The following is a 23,589-nucleotide window of genomic DNA, read 5'->3' on the forward strand; positions in this document are numbered from 1 at the left end:
CGGCGCTTGTATGTGTGTGTGTGTGGAGGAGATGGAGATCAAATCTGATATTCTAACCCTTCACGACCTCTTTGAAAACAAAACAGCATCACGTCTGGAGCTGCAGAGGTTAAAAATCTAAATCTTTTTCTCTCTTGTTCTGCTTTAACTGTAATCTATTTTCATCTATTTTGTTTTTGGAGGCGGTTTGTTATGTCTGCATGTCGCGCAGGTTAAACAACAGACAATCTGCTCTGCTGTTTGTCCGAAACCTCCAGCGTGAACCTCAAGTTGACCTCAAACACTCCATTACTCTGATCCGAGGAAGGAGAGTTAAATAAAACTGCAAATAGAAAGAGAAAATGAGACAAGCACTTAATATCCATCAGTTAGTTTCTCTCTTTTTTCTTTCTTTCTTTCTCCGAGTGGACAGCCTCTGCGCTCCAATTCATCTTCGTTCTCCTTACAGCGGTGTATTCAGGGAAGGTCAAAACCCGGAAAATAGGCTACACACCAGGCATTTTGTCACCAGACACCCTTCACCTGCCTCCCAACACCGAAGGAGGAGCCGCACACAACTGGGACACCGGCCGCGGCCAAAAATACATCAGCTGGAGCGGAGCAGCAGCAGCAGCAACCGCTGCATGCATTTAACCGCATCCGTTCTGCATTTACGCCACATTTGTTGTCCTTTAGGAAGACGCAGGAGAGCGGGACGGGGTGACATTTAGTCGCTTAAAGTTCTGAGTATTATTCTGAATTGTTGTTTGTCTCCTGATGTCACATCTTCCTCCCTCTTCCTTCCTTCCTCCTCCTCCTCTAGACAGACAGATTCATTCAATTTAGACAATTAGCAAAGAGATAAGTTTGTCTGTGGGAGAAAACGGTGATGACTTTGTTTACACAGATCAAACTAATCCAATTGCTGACTGATGATTAGAGGTCTTCAAGGATCCACTTGTTTCTAAGGAACAGAGACCCCGACCTTGGCTTTAAATGAGTTTAGTCGCCGTCATCATCACAGCAGTGTGAGTCAAATACAAACGAGGAACTGCTTCATTCAGGCGCTCAATGTCCTTCTGATTAGATTCCTCATCAATACATCTATAATTTTGTCATCTTGTTTGTTCACGCTGTATTTCTGTAATTTTGTTATCTTAATATGTAATTTCAGCTGCTCTCTCAATCAAAACAATAACAAAAGAGTGTGATCATGGTATGAAGTAGCAAGGGATCATGGGAGTTGTTGTCTTTGTTGTTAAATAACCAGCTTCACCGAGATACGATTACTCCAGTGTTGTTTTTACCAGGAGCCGAATTATCCGCAGAGGTCTCCTCCTCTCCGAAAACAAACGTACACGCAGATTAAGATCGTTAAAATACTAATTAAAGCTGTTTCACCCCAAAAAAAAATAAAAAATCAATATTTCTCCGATGATGTTCGGTGACCACCGGACTTCCTGGAGGGGCTGTTAGCCGAGCTGCTGCTAACGTTTGTCCAGTTTATTTCTCTGATAACTTAAGATCCAGACGTCCAATGACTAAAATCCTTCTTCTGGCTAAAAGATATAGTTAAAAACCACCTAAATTTATCATAAAAATGTGGCTTAAAACTGAATAAAAGTCAATTTATAACAGTTTCTGTGGAACAACCACAACGCCGATGTATTATCTTGTATGTGTGTAAGTTACTCTTTGGTAGACGCCATTATAGCGGACAAACACAGCGCCGCCGTATGCATCTTGTGTGTGTTTACTCTTTGGTAGAGGAGGTATGACGCCATTGACAGGCGACCAAATGAAACGGTCCGTTACTTTGATTAAATTACAGATTTCTCTGGGTTTGAATATTGTTGGAAACATTTGAGATAATGTAAGTACACAACTCAACAACATATATAACATAGGTCTAGTTGTTTTTAGACATTTTAATGTGGAATTATTACATATTATACCTTTTTTAAAACAGTTTTCATTATGGATTTAATCTGACAGATGTTTTCTCGGTTACTTGAATAGTCGTTTGTCTGTAGAATGTGAGTAAATGGTGAAAAATGTCATGTTTTGTCCAACCAACACTAAAAAACCCAACAACACTGAGTTTATTATCCCACTATTTTTACAATCAAATAATTGTTTATTTGATTGTAAAAATAGTTGCCAATTATAATTTTTTAACAATTGACTCATAATTATTATCATTAATGGTCTAATCACTGCAGCTCTACAGTTTACTTTCATATATGACAAAGTAAAGTATTAAATCATCACATTTGAGAAGCTAAAACCAGGTAATGTAAACATCTATTATCAAAATAGTTGTTGCAGCTTTTATTTTGGTAAAGTGAATTAGAAATTGACCATAAACCAAATGCAGCAGATTTTTCCTGCTGTTTTTATTAATAAGATTCATGATTAAAAGCTTTTATCAGAGTGAAACATCTCTGAAAATCTAGAAAAAAACTGGATGAGAAACTCTAGAATTTGTGGAAAAGTACATGGCGGCTCCTCCCGAACAGATTTTATCTCTTTTAACGGGGGAAAAAAATAAAACATCCTCATGTTTTAGACGGAGGCAGCAAAGGGAGCGTCAGGTCAAATATCCAAACGCACCCTGAGCTTCGAGCCCCGTGGGGACGATATAGCAACGACACTAATGGCGGGCTACATGGCATTTAGAGCAGAAAGGTGTGACATGCAAACCTTCACACTCACTGTCTGTCTCTCACACACACACACACATTTGCATACACACATACACACACACACTCTCACACACTCCTCAGGGCCTGCCATTAATAACAGCTGACCTTTGCACGTTTAGGCTGTTAAATGATAGTAAAGCAGACCTGAGGACAGCATATCACACTTTCCTCCATCTCTCTCTGTTTGTCTCTCCATCATCCATCATTCCTTTCCTTAAACCTCTTCAAATTGTTGGGTATGTTTGCTATTTTTTGCATCATTTAAACATCTGTTTCTGTTGTAGTCAAGTCAGTTTTATTTGTACAGCCTGATATCACAAATCACAAATTTGCCTCAGGGGGGCTTTACGGTCTGTACAACATCCTCTGACCCTCCGTTCCAACACGGGAAAAACTCCTGAAACAAGTACACAGCTCCGTCATGAAGAAGCAACCTTAATCTAAGTTAGAAGAAAAGGTGTTAATGCTGTAACGAGTTTAATTGATAAACTGATCAACTAAAAAAATAATAATCAACTATGTTAATAATCGATTAAACTGTTGAGTCATTTAACGAAAGTTTAAAAAAATGCCAAAAGTTCAGAGTCCAGCTTCTCAAAATGTCAAGTTTATTTATAGAGAACATTTTAAAATAAGCAGAGTTGAGCAACGATGTGCTCAAATGACAGTAAACAGCACAACAGTAGAGATAAGACTCTAATAATAATGTGAAGCAATGATGAAATTAAAAGGCAATATCAGAGTATGTACAGAAATATAAAATCTATTTTTGGGAGGTTTTGGACTGTTGGTCAAAACAAAACAAGCTTTTTTCATGATTTATTGACATTTTATTGGCTCAACAACTAACAGATAAATCAGCAGTGGAAATAATCATTGGCTGCAGCCTCATAATTCAAACATTCAGCAGAAAGTTGGAAATCTACAAAAAAAAAATACAATTACAGGCAATATTTTTAATATTTTATATATTTGCACAGCTGTTAACAGCCACTGATTCTCATTATCTGTCAGAAATTCACTTGTCACTTATCTTTTAATTGGTGTTTCTGGTCCCCCAATCTTAGAATGAGGGAAAAACCATTGATTGTACATAAAGATGGAAGTAGCGAGGTGTGAAGTTACTTATTGGTTTGCATTGGTGCCAGTTTGAAGCCCAGAGTTGCTGCTTACGTACAGTCGGCGCCATCTTTTCCATTTGGAGCCAGGACCTTCCACATAAGGATTGTGGGGTGTTGCCTTTTACGCTCTGGAAACATGCTACCTCGGACCAAAGCTAACGCTAGCTTACTTGGAACACCGAGCGCTGCACATAACTAACGCAGCAAGTATCATAATCAATTAACGTTAAAAACTTAGTGAAATATTGCAACCGTAGTACGAGTCAGTGTGAGTCCTGGAGCCGAGGAAAGCAACAGGTGAGCCAACTGTCAATCACAGCTGTCAATCATCGTCCACACAGCAGACATCAAAGCTACTATAAGTCTTCTAATCTTATTAACGGAGCAATAATTTCCAAAATGACCACCAGCACGCTTATTAGAGGGTCTGAATTTGGTGACTGAGACCATAATAACTCATTGAAAAAATGTACTGACTTAGTATTTCATGAGAGAAGTTGATGCTTTTTAAATGAGCGTCAATTGGAGCTAGCATTTTCTTTGGAGCTAGCAACTAGCAACTATCAGTGGTGTTGCACCTTAGGGTTCTTCTGCATTGGCTTCAATTTTAAGCTATGGTTGTTGCCGCTTTGGGAAAAACATAAAAAAACATGCATCAGTTCCTTGAAAGTATGAGTATCAAGCACCTAGTGGCCACTTGTGGTATTGCATCTCTAAAGCTTTTAAAGAGTAACTTACTGTTACACTAAATCCACTTTGAGATAATAAATAACAGATATAGACACTTTAATACAGGCCGTCAATTTTTCTTTTTGTTTGTTTTTTTACAAATGTGTCTACTTTTTTTCTGGCCTTCACTGGTACCTAATGCTTCCAGGAAATAGCCACAGCCCAACGCCCAGAGTCCCACATTAATAAAAGATCTCACCTGCACCTAAGTCTCCTTGGATTTTATAATATTAACAAACAAATTGCCATTACAAGCTGAAACTATATTACTCACATGAGTACTGTATGACAAAGATTAGCTCGCTTCAAGCAGAGCAGGTGATGACTGACACATGTAGTGCTGACGTTACTATTCTTGGCTTCTTTTTGAATTTTGCGAGACTCACTGCTGCTACTTTGAATGAAAGTTAGACGACTTTTTGTGTGTGTGTTAGAGTTAATAATTGTTCTGTGTATTTATTTAAATACTTGTCTCCAATGAATTGCTTATTTTAGCTATTGTGATGGTACAAAATAGTGTAAGAAAAGTAAAACGGTGCATGAGTTTGAGTTATTAATGAAGCATAAATTGCTTTACTTCCACTTAACGCCAGCACATTAACATGCAGTTCACTCTTGTGTCCTTAAAGGAGGGCCATGCCTAATACTATAAAACATAAAATACTCTTAAGGTAGTTTTAAGTTTATATATACAAGTCCAGCAAAGAAAAATCTACCGTATTAGACTTTTAAGTTGAGTCATTGCAGCAGAAGTTCTCTGCCTTTTCCAGGAGAAAATTGATGGTAAAAATTGATTGTATAAAAATTATTGTAGCCACTTGATGGAGGGAATAATGAGACTATTGGCCATGTGCAAGGAGATTTTTGTCCAAAGTGTAGCGGCTCTTAACTTTGTGTGAAAACTCTTCCTTTCAACTAAATTCAAAGTGTTTTTTCTTGGCATGAAAGCTGAAAGAACGCAGCTCAGCCAAACTCACAGTTTACTTTTCTCTTTCTTCCTCAGTCGAAGCTTTATTTTAGATGAAAGACTCAACTGAACAAAAAAAATAAATATTTGCCAAATTGGTTTCTCTTAGTTTAGTTGAACTAGTTCTGTCTCCCATCCCACTTCCTCCTCGTCCAGAGGGGTCGATGAACGGCGGAGCGTCGCTCTCTCTCTCTCTCTCTCTCTCTCTCTCCTTCTCCCTCCATCTGCTTTTCAGATTGTTGTGGTGAAACCAGAACACAAACCAAACTTTAAACTGCAAGAGACGACCAGCTGCTATCTTTATAAAGGTCAACAAGAAATCCAAGGCCGCCCAGCTAAAACAACACACACACACACACATTCAGAGAGTCTCCATGGATTCATTTCCACATCACCCGCACTCATTCCACTTTTACAGTTATTTTAATTCCTCCATCCATCCTTTCTCTTTCTTTCTCACGTTCCCCCTCTCTTTCTCTCTGCCTCTCCCTCTTTTTTTTGCCCCTCTCTCTCTCTCTCTCTCTCTCTCTTCTCTCCCGTCAAGTGTTCATCCCGCCTGCCAAGCTCTACTTGGTCTGTTTGGGGTAAAGAGAGAAAGACAAAAAAAAAACAAAAAACGTTTCTAATTTGGTATCAATCTGAAGAGTCCAGTTTCATCATTACTATGTCTGTCTGTGTGAGAATGTGTGTGTGGCTTTCTCATTTTATTCCCATGATACGGGCCACACACACACACACACACACTCATATACATTCCCACCCCCAAAATCGCAACTGACAGAAATAGTTGTCCCGACATTTTGGTTGATGACATTCACATCCTGTGGTCCGTGTTTACGTCAGTGTTAGTTGGTTTCTTTCTTTTTCTCTTTCTGTGCTGGTTTAAAATGATCATGTTCATCATTTATTTGTCATTATGATTATTTATTATAATCTATTTATCTCTAGAATTGTTTAATTGCACTTGAACATTTTAAATTGATAGAAAACTGCGTTGACGTTGTACTTGAAGCTGCATTAACTCCAGACTGTTCTGGTTTTCAGTCCGTTTACACGTCTCGGCTTGGTGCGCCATATTATTTATATATTATTATCAGCATAAGTGAGGCATGTCAGCGGTATTATACATGTTCTAGAAAAGTGGTTCCCAACTGGTAGGTCACGGTCCAATTGTGGACTGTGGGCTCAGTTTGAATGGGTTGAGAACATTTGGGTCAAATGGGGTTAGGGGTTAGGGTTGGGGGATTAGGGTTAGGGGGTTAGGGTTAGTGGGTTGAGGTTAGGGGGTTAGGGTTTGGGTTTGGGTTAGGGATTAGGGTTAGGGCGTTAGAGTTAGGGTTAGGGGTTAGGTTAGGGTTAGGGAGTTTGGGTTAGGGTAGCGTTAGGGTTAGAGTTAAGGGGTTAGGGTAGGGTTAGGGGTTAGGTTAGGGTTAGGGGGTTTGGGTTAGGGTAGGGTTAGGGTAGGGTTAGGGGGTTTGGGTTAGGGGTTAGGGTAGGATTAGGGTTAGGGTATGGTTAGGGGTTAGGGTTAGAGTTAGGGGTTAGGGTAGGATTAGGTTTAGGGGTTAGGGTTAGAGGTTAGGGGGTTTGGGTAGGATTAGGGTTAGGGGTTAGGGTTAGAGTTAGGGTTAGGGGGTTTGGGTTAGGGGTTAGGGTAGGATTAGGGTTAGGGTATGGTTAGGGGTTAGGGTTAGGGTTAGAGTTAGAGTTAGGGTAGGATTAGGTTTAGGGGTTAGGGTAGGATTAGGTTTAGGGGTTAGGGTAGGATTAGGGTTAGGGGTTAGGGTTAGGGGGTTTGGGTAGGGTTAGGGTTAGAGTTTGGATTAGGGGGTTAGGGTCAAACCCTAACCCCCTAATCCAACTTTTAATGTAGTTAAGTACCATTTCCTGCTTCCTAGTTTGTAGCAGCTTAATTTACAGTACAAGTAAAGTATTGACTAGAATATATTCAGTTCTGTTTTACTGAGGCTGAACATAAAGAAGCAAACATGTATGCTGTGGACTACTGGTCTGACTGGGAAACAACTTTTCTTCTTATCACTCTCAGCTCTGCAGCTGCTGTGTTTCCCTGCTCTTCGTATCAGGCCTGTTTACATGTTCTGCAGTAAAATAGTTTTAATAGCAGTAAAGTAGAAAATAGTTCTGACTGACTGACTGTTGGTCGGGACAAAAGAAAACATTTGAGGACGTCACCTTTGGCTTTGGGAAACGATGATCGACATTTTTAAACCGTTTTCAGACATTTTATAGACTAAACTAAAGTAATTGAGTCATTGAGTAATGGCGTGAATAATCAACAGATGGATTTGATAAAGGAAAATTGTTGGTTGCAGCTTTAAGGTTGAATAGAAATGAGTAATCAGTGAGTAAAGACAATAATCAGCACATTAATTGATAATGAATGAATGAAAATGAATTGATTTTTAGGCTTCTAGTAGTCAGAAAAGCATTAAAACAAAGCTGTCGTCGTCACCGTGTCATTGGTTGATACATTTGTTATGGCTGACATGTTAGTGTCCACCTGGCACCAGTAGTCACTTTCCTTTTACCTCTGGTTTGATCTCTACTAACAAAAATAAAAAATTAAGTCATCCGCACTCACAAATAAGTGTATATCTCTTCTTTAAATGATGCACAGCAGCAAAAAAACAGCAAAAAAAACGTTTCAGCCCCTTTCTGAGGTGATTACAGCCAGTTGATACAAATAATCCAAACAGATATCATCAAATAAACATTATTATAAAGAAAAAGTAGAAAATTTAAGACGATTTAAGCCATCTGAGGAGATATAATCTGTTTATTTGCTGCTGTGCATCATTTAAAAACTGATATACACTTATTTGTGACTGCAGACAACTCCATTTGTTATTTTTGTGATTCTTTTTTGGGAGGGTCTGCACCCATTACACTCTAAAGACTGTGAGTTGAACACGCCAGCTCTTTTGTTGGATCTCTACTAAACCCCTGTGGGAAATATCTGGCCCCTCAGCTGCTAAATGCTCCACTTTCTCCACCTGCCGCTTGCTTATTTGCTCAAAGGCTACTTGGTTGGTTGTTATCGAGGAGACCGGTGCTCGTATTTCCCAGTTCTTAGAGGGATTTGAACCTTTGCTCCTCATGTTTTCTGTGCTGCCGCTGCTGTCCATTTGTCCTCTATGGAGATAAACTGGTGTTTACACTGCGGGCCACATAGGAATTCAACCATGGCATAAGGAATCTGATGATGTGTGTGTTTGTGTGTTTGTGTGTGTGTGTTTGTAGTTCTTCATTTGATCCTCACAGGAATAGGAAAAAAAAGGGAAATTTAGAAAACGAGCAGATTCTGCTGCCTTTCCTTCTTCCAAGAAATTAGTTTGAGATTAGGTTAGTGTTGAGGAATGAGTGATGGAAACCTTTTTGTTTGTTTGTTTGTGTGTCTGTTCCTTTTTTGTGTGTAAACATGTTTGTACATGTGACGTTTAAATGTTGCCGTATATGTTTTTTTGCTGTGTTTTTATTTATTTCTTTTATTTACATATGCAGGAACTTCACTAATTGTATGTTATGTTTTAGTGTGTGTGTGTGTGTGTGTGTGTGTGTGTGTGTGTGGGGCAGGTGTTTTGCGTCACCACCCACCATCCATCAAGTCAAATGGGCGAATGACAGGAAGAACAAAAACAAATCCCTCGCTCTGGCAAGAATAAACGACTGATGCCGACCAATGACAAGTGTTTATTGTGTGTGTTGAGTGTGTGTTTGTGAAAGAGATGAAGGGATATATGTGTGTGTGTGTGTGTGTGTGTATGTATTTTTGTTATGTATGTATATGTTTGTGTGGGTGAAACTGAAAGAGAGAGAGAAGGACAAAGCAAATGAGTGTGAGAGATGAGAGAAAAGAGAACAGGGTGGTGTTTATTGTTTCACCAGTTCAGTAGGTGGACGTGCACACACACACACACACACACGCACACACACACACACACACACATACACACACTTATTATCCCGCTCAGTGAGCATGTAAAGTAAATATTTCCGAGATGACCAACTCAGCCACTCAATCCTAGTTAGGCTCTGAGTATACTTGCTTTCTACCAGCGTGTACATGCAGACAAGCACTGTTGACATACTTGTTTACTCTGTGTGTACCTGGAGGATTAAAAACACACAACAACGCAACCACTAGGGGGCAGATCGGAGCCGCATCGTCCCCCGTCGGCACCACAATATCTTCTCTTAGAACTTGTGATTTTGCACGATGTAAACACTGGAAGACATTACTTCTCATCAAAATCTTCCGCCGTTGTAGTCGTGGTTCGTTCAGAGTCTGCTGCTCACCGCTGCCCCCGCTGTTCATCTGTTTAACTGCATCTTGTGTAGCGTTTATTATAAATAAATGAAGCAACACTCTGAACAGATGCGTATCCATCATAGAGACAGAGAGAAGTAGATTATAGTAACAAAACGATGTTAGTTTTTTGTCTGTCAGCTCAACCACTTTCTGTTTTTCTTATCAATATAATGAAGATACATTTACAGTGAATGTATCTGCAAACTGTCCGCTGTTCAGCGAAGACATTTTTAAAAGTCAGCGTATTTTTTTGATAAATAAGGACATCTGATTAAAGTGAGAGCATTTTTGGAATCGAAGGTCCGTCTTTTGTAAGTGTAGACGAATGTACTGACACTTATAGTAAATGAGGATCATTTATTTTGAAAGTGAGGACTATTTTGGGAATCTTGTGGACATTTTTTTTTTGACTTTGGAAAGTGAGGACAGTTTTGAAAGAAGTGATTTTTGAAAGGTGAAGACATATTTTGCATAGAGGACAGTGTTTTTCACTATTGTTTGCACTTACAGACTTACTTAAGTGAGGATATTTTATTTTGAAAATGAGGACATTTTTGAAAAGTCACTTTGTGGAAAGCAAAGACTTATTTTGGAAGGTGAAGACTTGTTTTAAAATGAGGACATGACGACATTTTTATGTTTTTCAATATAGGATCCTTTGTAAGTGAAGGACACTTTTAACATTCTGGAAAGTGAGAACAGTTTTAAAAGAAGTCAGGACATTTAGGAAGGTGACGACGTATTTTGGAATATGAGGACTTTTTTCTAAAGTGAGGAACTTTTGAAAGTGAGGACGTTTTTGGGAATCTTGAGGACATTTTTTTGACATTTTAGATAGTGAGGACAGTTTTGAAAGAAGAGATTTTTTAAAGGTGAAGACATATTTTGCATAGAGGACAGTGTTTTTCACAATTGTTTGCACTTACAGACTTAAGTGAGTATATTTTATTTTGAAAAGTGACCTTTTGGAAAGTGAAGAGTTTTAAAGTGAAGACTTGTGAGGACATCTTTATGTTTTTCAATAATGTCTGCACTTATAGGATCTTTTGCATTTTTGGAATATGAGGATTTTTTTCTAAAGTGAGGAACTTTTGAAAGTGAGGACAATTTTGGGAATCTAAGGACCGTCTTTTGTAAGTGAGCACAAACGTCTGCACTGACAGACTTAAGTGAGGATACTTTTGGAATCATAAGGACTTTTTTTTAAAATCTACTGTAAGGACTTTTTTTTGTGTTTTTCCAATAACGTCTGCACTTATAGGATGCTTTGGAAAGTGAGGACATTTGTTGAAAGTGAGGACATGTAAGGATATTTTTGAAAAATTTTTTTTGAAAAGAAATGGGTTTAGGTTAAGGTTATGTTATGTCACTGAGGGTCCTCACAAGTATAGTGCATGTGTCTGAGTGTGTGTGTGTGTGTGTGTGTGTGTGTGTGTGTGTGTGTGTGTGTGTGTGTGTGTGTGTGTGTGTGTGTGTGTGACGGGGTACTGATGACCTCTTCCAGCTGTCTGTGGATAATGAGAAGCTGTCAGCACCAAGGGGACAGGACACACACACACACACACACACACAAACACACACATTCACGGTTACACAAACAAATGCGCATGATATCTGCACACTAAAACACACACAAAAACACACACACACGGTAAGACAAACGCATGAACACACTCACTCACAGTCTGTCTACTTTGCTCTCTTCATCCTGTGTCACCTTTTTCATCCGTTTAGTGGAGGAAAACGCGTTCTTGTTCTCTGGTGGAAAATACAGCGATGCATGTTTATGAGGCCTCAAACCCTCCAAACAGGGGGGTCCGGTCTGTCAGAAGCAGGCTGCGTCAGTGCTGCACCATCTGATTCACACGACCAGATCATCAGTGTGATTCCTCAGTTACATGGACAACATAAGGTCCAGCAGGCAGCAGGATTTTTGAAGGTCTGCGAGTCCCTGAGAGCAGAGAACAGTCTTCTGTCTGACTGCACTGTATGTTCACTATGTTCCAAACACTCGAAAACACGGCTTTCATGTCACACCGTCGCCTCCTCGTCGCTTCAAAACTCCACTACAAGTATTATATTTAGCAGTTTACTGCTGAATCTATGATTGTTTGGAACATACAGATCAATGCAGGACTGGTTTGATAAGTTTCTGTGGATGTTTTAGCAAAAAATTTACTGCAGCTCCTCTTTTTTTTGCTCATTTATTTAAGTAAAAACAGCAATAACACCATGTAAAAATACTCTATTATGATTAAAAGTCCTGCATTCAAAATTATACTCAAGTAGAAGTTATATCAGAAAAGACTCTGATATTTCAAATGTAAAAGTGTCATGTAGAGCAGCTCCTGTCAGTATCATATTACTGTATATCAGGGACGATCTTGATCCGAGTCCTTAAATATTGGATATCTGCTGATACCGAGTCAGATCTAATATTCATATTTATATAGCAGCAGAAGATATGCAGTGTTGATTACACACTACAGCATCATACTGTACAGGCAGTGATAACATATAACTGTTGATGCTGGTGGCTCAAACAGATTTTCTTATTTCAGTTTCAATGGTGTATATTTTTATTTTCATCATCGTGGTTAATGTTGGGCAATTTACTTTATCAATTATACACATAACTAGTTACAAAGCAGCAAAAGTAACACGTTACTTTACTTTTGTTACTCGGCCATCAGCTCCGTTATAGATGCCGTTAAAGTTTCAATAGACGACATTCAGCAAACAACTGTTTGCTATGTAAAGGTATATAGCGGAGTAATGACGTCCTGAGCAGAGAATGAAGTCACACTCCCTCTGTGTGTGTGTGTGTGTGTTTGTTGTTATCTGAGCTTCTCTGTTCTTTGTTTTGGTAGCCGGTCTGGCTGCTTGTGTATGTCAGTGCATATGAGTCCCTCTGTGCATGACAAATTTTTTAATTTTCTAAACTACGATATGTTTCTGAAAACATTTGAGGTGATGAATAAGCGATGTAGTAACAGAATCTTGATCCATATTTGATCAGCACTGCCTAGTTCGACAGTTTGATCTGAGTTTCTAAAGCTTTCTTTTTTGTTTTTTTTCCAACTTTATTGTGTAAATGATGCGCACATTTGTTTTAGTCTGAGATTCTGGTGCTATAGTGCGACATCTAGTGGCTAAACGTCATGTATTCAACTTTAAATCCTCCACCCACACGCTGCATCTCTTGTATTTAACACATGTAGAAACAGACAATGAGATGTTTGTGGTTTAATAAGCAGGCAGGACAGTTAATAACACCCGGACAGTCTACAGTTATCTTCTAGTTCATCTTCAAACAAGGCAAACGTTTGGGTAAATAATAACCACGGCGAGACGAATGTGAAGTATATCGTGAACACTTGATATCCCATCACTGAGAGACTGATGTTAGCGGAGCGGAGCAGCAATAACAAACGGGACCGACTGACCTGCACACACTACAACACTTAAACATCTTAAACCAACTCAGCGTACAGTAGACATGGCCGATTGACAATACGTTCGTGTATTGATGATATAGCCGATGCCATCGCCACACCCCACTCTAGCATCAGGTATCGCCAATCTCAGTGTGACGATCTGACAATGCAGAACATCGTCCAACGCTAACGCCCAGTCTGTTTCACCTCATTTAGCTCAGCGTCATGGACAGCGACATCTTTCCACGATGCTAACGGTGCAGCAGAGAAGCTCTTTACTGCTGGACACTAGCATTTACTGTTCATAACAACAGAGCGGTACCTTCCTCCTCCTCCTCCTCTTCCTCTTCTTACTCCAGAACAAACACACCGACTTCTATTTTTATAAAAGACATTTAACCAGTGATGTTGGTCAGTAAATTATAATCTCATTTCATCGTCTTTAAACACTGTAAGATGCTTTCAAATGAATTAATTTATGAATGCAGTTAACTTTTTTTATATTCACACACTTTTCTCTGCTGACAGCGACCTTCATCAAGATCATTTAACTGCCAGTTATGTTTCATATTGTATTTCAGTGGATTAAAGACACCAGTGACTGGTTTAACACACAGTTTACTGGAGTATGAGGCTGAAAATAGTTCCAACTTTTCTATTCATTCAACTTCTTAATCAAGTCGGACCCCAAGAATCTAAATCAAATTGTAAGATTCACACGTTCAGTAATGTAACTGCTGAATTTCATATTGTAAAGTCATTACATCACTGTCACATGTTACGGCTCAACACTGACCGTGATTGTTGTTTGTGCAACTATGATACTCTAGACCACAACTTCCATCCACACACACACACAGTCACTGTATCCTTCCTTCCTTCATCTATTGAACCCCATGTAGAAATTATCTACAATTACACACACACACACACACACACACACACACACACACACACACACTGGCAGGTTGGACCCCAGGGCTCAGTTTGGGAGGAAACTCCCTTTCTAATTTTCCTCATAAAGACTCTAATGAAGACTAATGATGGAGCGAGAGGTGTGTGTGTGTGTGTGTGTGTGTGTGTGTGTGTGTGTGTGTGTGTGTGTGTGTGTGTGTGTGTGTGTGTGTGTTTAACAGCCTGGCTGCTCTGTCTGGGAATGTCTCTGTTCTCTTCTCTTTCCTTCCTCCTTCCTTCCCTCCATCATTTTACTCACCCGTTTTCTCTTTATTTTTTTTTTTTTGTTTCTTCCTTTTTTATTTTCTCTCTTCATCCTTTCATGTTTTTGTTTTTCACTGTTCATCACATTTTAGTTTCCTCCTCTTCCTTTTCATCCTTCCTCACTCTATCCTTCTTCATCCTCCTGTCGTTTTATTCCTCTTTTATCTTGGTCTTTTTATTCCTCTTTTCTGTTCTCTCTCACCCGTCTTTCATTGTTTTCTTTCTTCTTCTACTCCTCTTTCAGTTACAGTTATCACTAATCTGATCAGAGCAGATTTCATATTAGCGGTTAATTCAAGAATTATTCCATCACTGGATCTGTTCAACGCACAGTAATGTGGTTACTGTACATTACACGCACATCATCTCTTCCTGTTTGCATGTGCTGCTGCTGCAGCCTTTAAGAAATGTGACAACATTCAGTTCAGACTTGCGACATGTTAGAAGTGTCATATCATGCACATTATCAAGTCTATATTTATAATCTGGGGCTCTACTGGAATATCTTTGCATGATTTACATTTAAAAACTCCTTATTTATCTTATACTGGCTCTTTATGCAGCCCCTCGGTTCAGCCTCTATTTGTAACAGGCCGTTTTAGCTCCTGTCTCTTTAAGATGAGCCCACTCTGCTCTGATTGGTCAGCTTCAGGAAGCTGCAGACTTCTGATGAGCTCGGCTACGTGAAAAAAACCATGAAACAAACTATAGCAGCAGGATTTCACTGCTTTTTTTTCTCATTATTTACTCAAAATGTCAACTTCTCAGATATATCCGTCCATGTTCCAGCTGAAATCTGATCCAAAATACAAACACTAAGGCACAAAAAGCACAATATGTCCATTTTTAAATAACAGTAACAACACACACAGACTGGATGCACCAGCGTAACCTTGTCAGGCTACAATTAACACGACAAGTTTGTATTTATTGCTCCGTCTGAGCTGTTTTACACATTTAAAACAAGCTTAGATTGACCAATAAGATGTTTTTTTTGGTGGAATATCCCTTTAAAAATCAATAATAAAGCTTTTTGTTTTTTATGATGGGTCACTGTTTGTCCCAAGCATGTTTCTCACTTTCTGTCTTTTCATTACCCATCATCCTTTGCCCTTCTCTCTCTCTTATCTTCCATCTTTCACCGCACATCATTTCATCATGCTACACCTCTTTCTCTCCCCCTCTCCTTGCACCATCTTCCTCTCTTCTTCTTTTTTTTTTTCTTTCCTCCTCCTTTCTTTCCTTCATTTTCTCCCACATCGTCCTCTCGGATCCTTCAATCTCTTTTTTTTCCCCCCCGCGCTGTCACCTTTTCATCCTTCCTCGTTGCCTCCTTCGCATTCTATCCATCCTTCTTCATCTCTTGACTGTTTTTCCTCACCGTCCATCGCTCTGTGTTTCTGCCTCCATTAGGGGGAAATGGAAAAAGTGACATCAGCTATTTGGTAAACGGAGAGAGATGGAGAGAGAGAGAGAGAGAGAAAGAGAGAGAGAGAGAGAGAGGGGACAGAAGACAGAGGAATGGAAAGCGGAGATCAAAAGAGTGACGGTGGGAATGATTGTGATACAGAGAGGAGGGAAAACACAGAAGAAGAGAGAGAAAAGGGAGAGTGACAGAGGTGAGAGAGAGAGAGAGAGAGAATCAAACACTGAAGCATGAGAGGAGAGAGCGGGCGAGAGAGGTAGAGATCCATTAGAGAGAGACAGAGAGAGGGAGGGAAAGGCTTCACCTCATTAACCTCGTAATGCAGAGTAAATATACAGTCTAAATGGAACATAGACGACGTGTGTGTGTTTACTCTCAGGCTTCTGTGTGTGTGTGTGTAAGAGTGTATGAGTGTCTGTGAAATACATCACCAGAATACCAAAGTGACTGTCTGTCTGTAGTTGCTAAAATACCACAGTGTGCATATATATATATATATATATGTGAGTTACAATCCCAGAAATATGATTTTACATTATAGAAAGACGTGGAATCAACTGACAAACCTTAATTTTATCAGTTTGGTGACAAGTGATGTATTAAAGAATAAGGCTGCTGCAACGAATTGCATAAAAAAGTCCAGAAACGATAAAAATCTTTAAAAAAAAAAAAAGAATCACAACAGCTGGATACTGTAAGCAAACATAACTTAAACAGGAATAAACTGTGTGTTTGTTTGGGACTATTTTCAGCGGCGGATTAATACACGATCGAGCCGAAACGTGTCATGCTATTGTACGCTTCCTGTTTCAACCGAAGGACGTTGAGGTGAACGCATGACGAACATTTACACCAATTTTCACCAAGATTGTCTAATTTTTCTTCAAGCAAAAACGCACGACGTGAGAATAATTAAAAAGATGCTAACGCCTTTGTCTTAATTTAATAAAAATTAGAAAAGGAATCAATAAAATGTATTAAATAATTAAGTATGGGAGTTAAGAAAATGGTTTTAGAGCTGCGACAATTAGTCAATTAACAGAAAATTAATCGCCAACTATTTTGACAATCGATTAATCATTGAGTGTTTTTTTTAATGCTAAAATTTCAGCTTTTTAAACGTGAACATTTTTTTGTCCTTTATGGCGCTATACAGAATATCTCTGGTTCATGGACTGTTTGTTTGGACAAAACAATGTTTTATCAACACTTTTCACCATTTTCTGCCATTTTATGGACCAAACAACTAATTGATTAATCGAGAAAATAATCAAGAGTTTAATTGATAATGAAAATAATCATTTGTTGCAGCCCTAAAGTTAAAAAATCACCTAATTTGAAGTCGGTTTAAGTTCAAAGGAAAAAATGGAATTTCTCCCAAAATGTAAAAATACTAACTTAAATGATTGTTTATTTATTTATTGATTGCTATTAATCAACAGTAGAGACAGAATGACCACATGTGCCATTTGGGTTCTTCTTCGTGTGTCTAAAAGGCGTCTTTAAACTTTGCAACAACGATCATGTCAGTTAACTGCATGTCACACTGTGTCAGACTGAACAATATCAGTTTGTGGCCGTCAGATTTTGCACTGAACGCATGTTGAGCTACAAAATAAATAGAAAAAAACAACATATGAAAGCAGAGACGTGTCATCACGTCATCTGATGCTTTGAAAACGCAGCAAAGTCACACAAACTTTCTTTGTTGTTTCACCGCCGTCGTTTTGTTTTGTTGTGTCGCAGCCAAAGTATTCTGTCATGTAGCGATGATGTCGTACTGTGATCGGTGTGTTTGTAGATGTTTGAGTCGTAGCAGCAGTCACATTGTGAGAAATTGGTCTTAAAATTTCAGCAACTGTCACAGTTTTGCTTCAGGGTGTCATCAAAACTCCAAATCTGCTGTCAGTAGACGAGGCTCACGGTGCCATTTAGGACCACCGTTTTGGCCAAAGATTACCAAAAATCACAGTGTGAAGGAGCTTTAAAAGTGTGTGTGTGTGTGTGTAAAACATCACCAGACAGCAGTCGTTATAATACTGTATATTTGCAGTCAGCTCAAACCCAGAGAACAGTGACAGACTGAGAGATCATCAGGAGGAAAAAAAAACAAAATAAACAAAAAAAAAAACAAGAAAACGCTGAATGTTGTTTCTATCTACACGGAATATCCCTTTAAACCCACCTCCCCACCACCTCCCCTCCCCCTCCCCTTACCCCAACACCCGGCCCTTCCCCCCCATCATCCCTCCCGTACACATTTCAAATAGTAATCAACAAATAAACAAACAAATAAACACGCAGTGGAATAAACAAATCTGCAACACAACAGTCTGCACTCTTTAGTAGGTCAGAAAATCGGGGGAATAAAAAGTTCCTGGTGTTTTTTTGATGTAGCTGAGGAGCGCTTGGTTTCTACACCTATGATGTAAGAGTGACAATCAGGAATAAGTTGTGAAATCCAACAAAAAAAAGGAATATATATATATATATGTATATTTTTAAATTTCGCACCGGGGGCAACCAGAACAAATCAAGCGCTTCTCATCTTTAATCTAACAAACACCAGAGACTTGACTACTACTTCCTGGTCACGGGAACGGGGGTCAAAAGGTGAAAAGGTCCAAAGTTGAGGAAGAGAATTCAACGTACCTTTTTTTTTAGGATATAATATCGTGTCTAAAAATCACTCCATCGTAATAAAAAAAGGGCTTGTTGTTTTTTTTTTTGTGTGTTTTTTTTTTTTTTTTTTTTAAACTTTTGCATCGTTTTGAGAAACAGATTTCACAGGGTTGTTTTTTTTTTTTTGTTTTTTTTTTGTTTTTTTAAGGGTGATAGAAAACACTTCATACATTGAAAAGCTGCATCCAACATTTTCAGAGTAATGCCTCCTTACAGAGACAGGAAGAAGAAAAGGACAGAAAATGAAGAGAAGAAGAAGAAGAAGAGATGTAGAAGGGACAGGAGAAAAGAAGAGTGAGAACGTATAAGAGGAAGAGGAGCTGTTTTATAGAAAATAGTGAAAAATAAAGGGGGGAGGAATTAACCGAAAAAAGAGGAAGAAAAGATTATAAGAGAGGGAAGAAGAGAGAGAGTCAGAGGTAAGGAGTGTACGGAGGATAAAATAAGCCAAATGACAACATAAGAAAAGTTTTCCCATGCATTCTTTTCAGTCCCTGTACGGAAAACAAAAATGAATGAAACATGAGAGACAGAAATAGCCTCCCAAGTCGTTTTCTCATTTTTTTTCCTTCCCAATAGTTTTCTTTACACTTCTTTTTTTTTTTTTCATAAGCTGAACCCCCTCCTCCTCCAGTCCTGAGCTCCTCCGATTAGTTGATTACCGTCCAATCAGAGTGTGTCGACAGCCTGTAGTCGCGTCACATCCAGAGGGGGGTCGAACTTTTTTTTTTTTTTTTTTTCCCTTTACAGAACGTAAATAACATTTTTTTTTAAATTTTTTTTTTTAGTCTCTTCATGAAACCGTTCTTGTTCTGTCAGCACCAATCAGAATCATTCATCGTGGATCGCATCCTGTCATTGGACCATTTTTTTTTTAAAAAAGTCTGAATCGTCCAATCAAACGGATCCCTGCTGTTCACTTTTCCCAAACGATGTCCAACCGAGAGTTCCTGTTGACGTCGGTCCGGTCCGGTCCGGTCCGGTCCGGTCCGTTTGCTTCGTGGTAAATTTTCCTCGCCCCCTTTTTGCTCATTTAATTTTTATTTTTTTCAGTTTTGAAACAAAACGAGGGATGAGAAAAAAGTCACGGTGCAGGGAGAGAAAAGGAGGAATGAATGGAGTGAAGTTTCTAAAAAGAGGAAGAAAGAGAGAAGAAAAGATAGATAGAGAGAGAGAGAGAGAGAGAGAGAGAGAGAGATACGACCCCCGGTGAGTCCGAGTCAGGGGGCGTGTCTCTTAGTAGTCTCATTGTTTCATAGCAACGCCAAAAAAAAGGTTGCGTTGTTAGCAAAGACAGTATCCCGCCTGGGGAGGTCATCGCCATGGTGATCCAGGCAGCCGAGGAAGCTGTGGTTGCTGCGGAAACGGGCTGGTGGAGTTCTTCTGTGCAGGAGGAGGAGGAGGAGGAGGAGGAGGAAGGGGGGAAAGGTGGAGAAGGGGCGGGGTTTCTGGAGGCGGAGTCTCCCTCTCTCTAGAACATCATGGGGGTCTTCAGAAACGCCCGGGATTCTGGGTAAAAAGATAAGAAAAACAAACATAAAGGAATCAGTAAATAAACAAAGCAACTGTAAACTAGCCTTTGTGAGTGATTTGTAATCTTTCTGCAGCACAGATTGCTCCGAGGGCACTAATAAGTACATCTGCACTATTATTGATAAACTAAATTTTAATGCCAACCTTGGATCATTATGTAAAAAGGGTCACCGGAGATATTATTCCCAGCAATCTTTAAATGTTTTTAATTATAGCCTGAACAAAACTGGATTCTTGAGGCTGATATTGATATTGATATTTAAGAGTTTCAAGGGTTTTCCTGCACAAACATGGTCCACACATACAGGTGTTTCCATTTATTTGCCTGGTTAGACAGTGAAGGTGTAAATGAAAAGTGCTTGTGATTGACAGCTGCCTGTCTCCGTGGTTACACTTGTTAAGACGAGATACCTTTATTATTCTTATTAGTATGTTGAGATGTGATTCCCATTATAGTTGTGTCAACTTCAACCTGTTTCTGGTGTTTGTTTTTAAATATAAACAAACTTTTCTGATAAGGCTGCCCTCAATTTTTAATTTTTCTTTTTTAGAAATGTGACCAAGATATTAACAAAATGAGATATTTTACAGTTGAAGACTAATGCTGTGTCTCAAATCGCTTCACTTCTGTACTTACACTTAACATTTTCAGTGCATAAGTGCGTTCACACTGAGAAGTATGGGAAAATGCAGTGCACTGTGAATCAAAAAGTGGTCAAAAAGTTGTATGGAACTATGGACACTTCTCGCGCTCAATGGTCGCCATCTTGGCTACGTAGCAGAAGGGGAGGGACCACTTTTCAAACTGGAAATGGCGGCCGGGTACGTTGTAACTACGGTGACCATCACCACATTATACAAATGTAAGTTATACATGTGTTTTTTAGCACTAAGCACCACTATACTGTTGTCGGATATAAGCCATCAGTATGTTTTTTGGGTTAATTTAGCAGTCTGTAATGATTTGGTAGCGTGAACGATAACGCAAATGCTAAGGCTAGCTAATGCTAATTTGTGATCGTCATCTCCGGTAAGTGCACAATGGCTGTGTTTGATTTGAGACGACACTACCCTGTAGAAATTCAGGCACTACGCCAGAACGTACATAGTGTACTCAGTGTACTACATGAAAGTGTATATACAGCCACGCTAGCAGCTCTGTGAGGCTGTAGCTCAGTGGTAGTTAAGCTAAATACTAACATCAACATGCTAACATCGACAGTGTTAACATGCTAACATTTTAGCTGGTATAATTTTTACCACCGTCATCTTAGTTTAGCTTGTTAACATTTGCTAATTAGCATTAGCACTAAACACAAAGTACAGCAGAGGCTCATGTCATTAGTTTTGCTAGCATTTGTATTTGGCCTATACTTATTTTAATGATGCTGCTCTCTTGTGGACTAACTCATCGGTCGAGATATACACCAACATTAACATATCTGCACTAAGCTAATACTGGATGATATATTGGTGCGGCCGATTGATTGATCCAGCTCTATTTTTAACAAGAACATTTTTGCAATTTTTTTGAGTCTTTCATTGAATGATTCAGAGAAAATTTGCAGCACAATCAAGTTGGCAACTAATGTAATTTTTGATCAATGAATGCTACCCGGAGGGCTGCGCATTATAGTCAGCACTTAATTTTTCGTGTGTATCTGTAATCTTCAGGATAAGGGACATACAGAAGTAGGGTCCCAGAAACTACAATGGTAATATTCTTCTCCACAGACATGAATCCACAACAGGTCAAGTCATTTCTCCTTTGTCAGTTTTTAGAAAACCACTACCTTTTCAACTTTCGACCTGGTCGATCTTGTGTCGGCTGCTATCTCACAAGGCTTCTGAAAGGTAATTCACTTGCGTCCTGTAGAGAAAGATTTGTCTTCCTCACAACACATTCAGTGGGTCTTTAACTTTAGTGGAGCAGGTCAGGGGTGGAGGGTTGAGCACACAAACTATATAAGTTTGACGTGAGAGAATTCACAGCTGTTTCCCACCAACAGTTGTAGTATTTTGACCAAGATCGTCGTCTTTTTACCTAAACCTAACCAACCTGAGATGAGAACACAGCTATATAAAGCTTTGATACGAGTTTGTTTTGACCCTGAAATCTCTGCAACTAACATTTATTTTCTCAATTAATTGTTTGGGAAACTTTTGAGGAGAGTTTTTCATTATATTCTAATGTTTTATAGGCCGGAGCTCAAAGTGATGTGATGTCTGTCTGACCAACAGTAACAAAAACCCAAAAGATATTCAGTCTAGAATCAGACAGCAGCAAATCCTCGAGGCTGAAAAGCTGAAAGCAGAAGATACTTTCACGCTTGAGAGATCACTGAAACGAATAATAAAAGCAGATTAAATGTTTGTTTTTTGTTGATTGACTAATCCGTTAATCGACTAATCGTTCTCCTCGTAAGGAATCACCGTCTTCTTCTCTGAACTTGAACTACATCTCAAACAGTTTCCTCGGATCTAACGAGCTTGCATTTTCGCACAGGAACTTCTCACTTTCACCACGATTATAAAAAGCAAGGACGTAGTGTTTTTTTATCTCAAAGTGTCGGCATCTTGCTCTCTCTCTCTCTCTCCCCCTTTTAACGCAGCATCCGTTTTATAATAGAAATCTTATATCTCCTAATTTTTTTTATTTTTTTTTGCTACAGTCTGCTCTCCCTCCCTCTCTCTCTCTCTCTTTTTTTTTCCTCTCATTTCACCTCCGTCGTTCTCCTTCCGCTCCCCGTAGTGCTGTTGCTGCACCCACCCACACAGCGGCACGTGCACACACACAGAAACAACACACACACACACACACACACATGCACACCTTCCTCTCCCTGCGGTGTCATTGTTTTCTGCGAACGTTGCAAAGTGTTTACATTTCTGCATAACAGCAACCATAAACCTGCCCTCCCTCCCTCTTTCCATCCTGCATTCCTCTCTTTCTCTTGCCCTCTACTACTTTTTTTTTTTTTTTTACTTATCCTCTCCTGTTCTTTGTCATCATCTTACCCTCTCGTTTTGTCCTCTATTCATCACCTTTTTGTTTTTTTTAAAATATGAAACAGGTTCGCCGTGTTGGAATATAAAAAAAAAAAAAACTTTCTTAAATTTTCTCTTTCATCTTGCGCTCGCCCCTCGTTTCCTCCTTCAAATTCCCTGCCTTCCCTCCTTTTCATCCCTCTCATCTCCTGCCCTTCCCTATTTTTATCACTCCTCCATCCACTCAGACCCCCTCCTCTCCTCCTCTTTCATCCCTCTATTCTACATGCATCCCCTCCTCCTCCTCCTCCTCCTCCTCCTCCTTCTCCTCACCTCCGCTCTGCTCCCTCCTGTCCTCTATCTGTTACTCTAATATTATTTTTATCCCGACCCATTCTTCTCTCTGTCCTCTCCTGTCCTCTCTTTTCTTTTTTTTTTTATTCTCTCCTTTAGGCAGCAGGTTTGGCCCGGTGC

The 23,589-nt window shown here is 39.3% G+C and overlaps 1 protein-coding gene and 1 long non-coding RNA gene across 6 annotated transcripts in view; one reads left to right on the top strand and one right to left on the bottom strand.

The window, feature by feature from the left end:
- Window positions 1-23,589, top strand: part of LOC121888990 — a 37,103-nt gene that overhangs the window by 5,710 nt on the left and 7,804 nt on the right. The window lies entirely within an intron of this gene.
- Window positions 18,686-23,589, bottom strand: part of dachb (dachshund b) — a 133,596-nt gene continuing 128,692 nt past the window's right edge. For all 5 annotated transcript variants that reach the window (XM_042400662.1, XM_042400661.1, XM_042400659.1 and 2 more), the window contains exon 14: window positions 18,686-20,103. In XM_042400662.1, the coding sequence (XP_042256596.1) occupies window positions 20,066-20,103 (38 nt within the window). In that variant the 3' untranslated portion in view covers window positions 18,686-20,065. The remainder of the gene's footprint in view (window positions 20,104-23,589) is intronic.

This window comes from Thunnus maccoyii, chromosome 22, assembly GCF_910596095.1.
Source record: "Thunnus maccoyii chromosome 22, fThuMac1.1, whole genome shotgun sequence".
Lineage (NCBI taxonomy): Eukaryota > Metazoa > Chordata > Actinopteri > Scombriformes > Scombridae > Thunnus > Thunnus maccoyii.